Source organism: Coenobita brevimanus, chromosome 69, assembly GCF_032717465.1.
Source record: "Coenobita brevimanus isolate Jiangsu-jjx chromosome 69, ASM3271746v2, whole genome shotgun sequence".
NCBI lineage: Eukaryota > Metazoa > Arthropoda > Malacostraca > Decapoda > Coenobitidae > Coenobita > Coenobita brevimanus.
In genome coordinates, this window is record NC_137022.1 from 3413300 (window position 1) to 3418640 (window position 5341).

The window sequence follows — 5341 nt, forward strand, 5'->3', positions numbered from 1 at the left end:
CGATTCATATGCTATTCTTTGACTCTGTCCATCATTTTTGTTTATTAAGATTTCAGTCTCTGCAACCTTTTCATCCACACATCTTCTTTTATCTCTCCTAGCTAACCTTCTTACTTCTGAATTCAAACTCCAGTACGCAGCTCTTGCTAATTCAATCTCTCGTTCATCAACGCATTGCATCTCACTCCTCAGTTTAGCCTCACCTCTCTTTTTTTATCATATCCCACGTTTCCTCTGATATCCATTTCTTTCTCCTGAATCTATGTCTCCTTCCAATCGTACATTCAGCAGTCTCATGCAAAACTTTGTTCGCATCCTCCCACATCTCATCTACACCTCTCTCCCCCTCTTCCAACGTTTCCAACACCAAAAACCTATTTCTGCATTCTAATCTGAATTCCTCCTTTTCTTCTCCTTCCCTTTTAAGCTTAACAATATCGTATCTACCAACACCAGATTTTTCCTTCTTCTGATTTTTAAGTTTAAACCTTATTTTTGCAATGCTGAGTTGATGGTCACTACCAATATCCGCTCCCCGTTTAACATGAACATCTAGCAGAGAACTTCTATGCCTCCTACTGATAGCGATGCGATCAATACCTTATTGATAATATAAGATATTATAAGGTATTTGGTCTGGGTAAAACCTGACAGAAATCAAGTATGAAACGATACCTTACTGTGCTAGTTTAGCCTTAAGTATATTGGGGTAATTACCGGTTTCTCTTTGTACAGTATTCCATAGAGAAGGTAAAAACATATGACACAGTTTAGCCCTGTCCACTGTAGTGGCAGCAACTCTTACTTCTGCTGTGATTTCAGCTCCACACATTTGGCCTTCAATCTGATTGTGAACCTTCTACTGGTGTGTACCTATGTACTGTACTCATGGTATTTACCCCTGCATTAGTTAGTGGGGTATTAGACTGAACCAGATTTCCAATTCCTTAGCTTTTCTGTATGCTCCACAGCCCATTAAAAAAAAAAAAAAAACGATGTCAAATACCCCTCTTGACCCAATGACCCTACTAAACTTACATATGGATACACTGCTCAAAAGGACAAATCAGTTAAATTTTTATTGATGCATAAAAATCTTTTTGCTCATAAAACATTTAGTGACTATAATGAATATTTTTTAAAGTTAATATCCACTAGTGATTAATCTTTTATTTACTTATTTTCTTTTTTCTTTTCAGGCATTGGCTGCTGGCTATCTGATCAAGAGCTGAGATCATGGCTTCAGGGTGCAAGAAACGAAAATACCTACAAGAATACTTAAAGCTAGGATATACATCCATTACCTCACATGGACAAGAAAAACCTCAGTGCGTTTTGTGCCACAAAGTTTTGAGCACAGAATCAATGAGGCCATCAAAGATGAAGCTACACCTTGAAAAGAATCACGCAGAATATGCTGGACGAGACATGGATTTTTTTAAGCAACAGGAGCAGAAGTTGAAGCGACAGAAACTGGATGAGGGAGGATCCTTCCAACAACAAAATACTGCTGGTGTGCAGGTTTTTTTTGAGGTATCTCTTGAAATAGCAAAGGAGCAAAAACCTCATACAATTGGAGAGACACTTATCAAACCTTGTACTTTACTAATTGTTGAGGGCATTTTTGGGAAGGCTGCAGCTCCCAAAGTGGAACAGGTGTCATTATCAAACAACACAGTGCAGCATCGTATACATGATATGTCAGAAGATATAAAACTGCAAGTTATTAGTGAGATGAAAGAAGCCCCTTTTGGCTTATTTGCATTTCAAAATGATGAGTCAACAGATGTAAGCTCCTGTTCACAACTACTATCATTTGTTCGATATGTCAAAGGAAATGACATAAAAGAGGAATTTTTATTTAGCACTACCCTTGAAACAACAACAACAGCTGATGACATTATGCAAAAAATGGTACAATTCTTTGATGCTGAAGGAATTCCGTGGGAAAACGTTCGTGGTGTATGCACAGATGGAGCCCCATCCATTCTTGGCTCCAAATTAGGGTTCCAAACAAAGGTAAAAAGCCTGGCATCCCAAGCTAAAGGAAATCATTGTATGATTCATCGTTATGCCTTATCTTGCAAGACTTTCCCTCAACCACTGCAGGAAATTCTAGAAACGGTAACCAAGATTGTGAACTTTATTAAAGCTGGGGCTCTTAACAGTCGTCTGTTCAAGGAGATGTGCAAGGATATGAGTGCTGAGCATGAGGCGTTGCTGTATTATACTGCAGTACGATGGCTCTCAAAAGGAAATGTTTTGAGCCGTTTCTTTGAGCTTCGTGAAGAGGTCAAACATTTCTTGGACATTCGGGGAAAACATGAGCTTCTCCAGCATTGTGAAGCAGGACAATGGAATGAACAGCTAGCTTATCTTGCAGACATTTTTGAGCAGCAAAATCAACTTAACCTAAAGCTCCACGGAAGGGGAAATACTATTATACATTTTCAAGATAATCTCAGAGGGTTCATCGCTAAGGTTCAGAACTGGCAACGGAAAGTAAACAAAGGAAATATCTCGATGTTTGAGAGACTCTCTGAATTCCATGACAATAGTGAAAAAGAGCTTGATTCTTTGTTAAAAGCTAACATCCTTGAGCATCTGGAATCACTGGAAATGGAGCTGTTGAGATATTTTCCTGATTTAGATGACATTGAGACAAAGATTGTGAGGAATCCCTTTTCTAGCAACGTAGGTGTTGATACCATCCCAGAAGCAATACAAGATGAGTTTCTGGATCTCCAAAATGACTCCTTTGCCAAAGATGCATTTGAGGAGAAGAGCTTGACCGAGTTTTGGGTTGGGTTAAGAGGCTACCCAAACATCTGCAAAATGGCTATGCGTGTACTCCTGCCATTTGCTTCTACTTACCTCTGCGAGTCAGGCTTCTCAGCTTTGCTGAACATTAAAAATAAACAACGTAATCGATTGCAAGTTGAAGATGACATCCGTTGCTCATTGAGTGTCACTAAGCCTCGGATTTCCAAACTGGTACAAAATCTGCAGGCTCAGCGTTCTCACTGAGCTCTTGGGAACTGTCTTAACGAGAGTATTTTTCACTTTTGTGAATGACAATTACATCCATGAATATATATTATCAATACATGTAGGAAACATGCTCTACTCCTGTCTTTAGTCATACATTTTTTACTTGCATTGAAGCAAAGTAGGTTTAATTTTCAAGTTATTTTTGTTAAAATTATAATCATTTTAATAAAATAAGGATAAGAGTTTAAGTAGGATTAAAAGGATTACTTCTTTCCACATTTTTTGCTATGTATAATCATTATTTTACTATAAAATCTTTAACTCACGTCGTGTATAACTACCTTAATAACGTGTATACTAGCTGTCTGCACAATATCAAATATTAAAAATATATAAATATACGATCTGAGTTATGTAGGGGCCATGGAGCTTCTCATAATTTTCTCGAGGGGCCACAGGACCAAAAAGGTTGGGAACCACTGATCTAGCATGTTTCTGAGGAGCGTGAAAAAGGCAATGAGGGGGCCTGCTTTCGTATGAGAACAGTAGAAGTCCACCAGCTCCTTACAGAAATCGTCAAACGTCGTGCATTCATCAAAGTAACCCGACTGCAAGCCAGCACCCACAGGTGTCTTACCCTGATCAAGGCGGTTTTTGAGTTAGAAGATTTTCAGGGGGTTGGTAGTAATCACTGGTTATCAGTAACTGTTTTGATCTCACGCAGGAAATCATATATAGAAATCATGTTGTCATTCCTGGTGAAGTTTGAATATTTCTGATTGTCCAGGAAAGGGATTGTGGAGGGGATGCCGAGCCAGTTATCTGTATTCCCGTAAATGGTTTGGAAGGTGAATGTGTGGAAGTAGACACTACACTGACTGGAGAATGAAGGACAAAAGGGGAAGCTAATGCAGAGGCAGTAGTGAGAGCTAGTGATGGTGTCACAGGTGGAGTACTGGCAATGTTAACAAAAGAAAGTAGATTTGAGGGAGATGATATGGAAGATGGATGCCCACACATATTAAGAAATATACGAATACCGGAGCAAGAGGTACAGGAAGAGTTGTGCAAGTTGGACAAAGGAAAAACAAATGGTCCTGACGAAATTTCAGGTTGGGTATTACATGAATATGCAGTAGAGTTAAGCAGACCAACATATTTAATATTCAAGGAATCCTTAAGTCATGGAAAACTACCTAGTATCTGGAAGAAATAAAATATAGTTCTCCTATTCAAGACAGAGAATAGACAGAATCCATTCAATTACCGACCGGTATCTCTGACCAGTGTTGTAAGTAAGATACGGTATTAGAAAAGCTGATAAGAAAAAAATAGGTAATCCATCTGGAACACTACAATATGATAACAGAAAGACAGTTCGGTTTTACAAAGGGAAAATCATGTGTATCTAATCTATTAAGCTACCTGGTACTATGACAGTGTTGCAGAAACACCACAGAAATGTGAAGGATGGGTAGACAGTATCTATTTGGATTTCAAAAGTATCACACCAAAGACTTTTATGAAAATTGTACCATCAAGGATGAATCCAAGGCAGCCTGTAGTGTTTGATGCAAGATTTTCTCAGAAAAAATAAAATGAGATCAGTACTTAGGGGAAACTACTGATCACGGAGAGAAGTGACCAGTGGAGTTTTATAGGGCTCAGTGCTGGCACCAATTATGTTTTTAGTATACATAAATGACATTGACAGCAACATTGGATATGGAAGCTATCTAAATATGTTTGCTGATGATGCTAAAATACAAAGGAGAATTACAAACACAGACTCTTGTAGAGAGCTACAAAAAGAATTAAATAAGCTTCTTGAATGGAAACAATACATGGCAAATGGAATTCAGTGTGGAGAAATGCTATGTCATCATGTTTGGTAAAAGTGGAAAAAGACCTGACTGGGATTACAAACAAGGAAATTCAACCCTACACATATCAGAAAAGAAGAAGGACGTAGGAGTGATAATCAATAACAGACTATCTCCGGCTGACGACATCAATGAGAAAGTACGGAACATGTATACACTGCTTGCTAATATGAGAATAGCCTTTACATATTTAAATGAAGACATGCCGAGAAAGATAATCACATTTTTCATTAGCCTAATCCTAGAGTAGGCATCAATAGTCTGGAATCCACAACTCAAAAAAATTATAGATAAGACTGAAAACGTACAAAGGGCAGCTGGAAGATGGGTACCAAGCTTAAGAGATCTAAGCTATGAAGAGAGACTAGAAAAACTGAAGCTACCAACATTACAAGAGAGGAGGGAAAGAGGAGACATGATTATGCCACATAAAATGCATCACAGGGAAATAGAAAATAGACATAAAT

At 38.3% G+C, this 5341-nt stretch overlaps 1 protein-coding gene across 1 annotated transcript; it reads left to right on the forward strand.

Annotated features, from left to right (window-relative positions):
* Nucleotides 1–1380: 1380 nt before the first annotated feature.
* On the forward strand, nucleotides 1381–3027 carry LOC145406049 (zinc finger BED domain-containing protein 5-like). The gene has a single exon (XM_080277236.1). The coding sequence runs from the start codon at nucleotides 1381–1383 to the stop codon at nucleotides 3025–3027; it is 1647 nt and encodes a 548-aa protein (XP_080133362.1).
* The last annotated feature ends 2314 nt before the right edge of the window (nucleotides 3028–5341 follow it).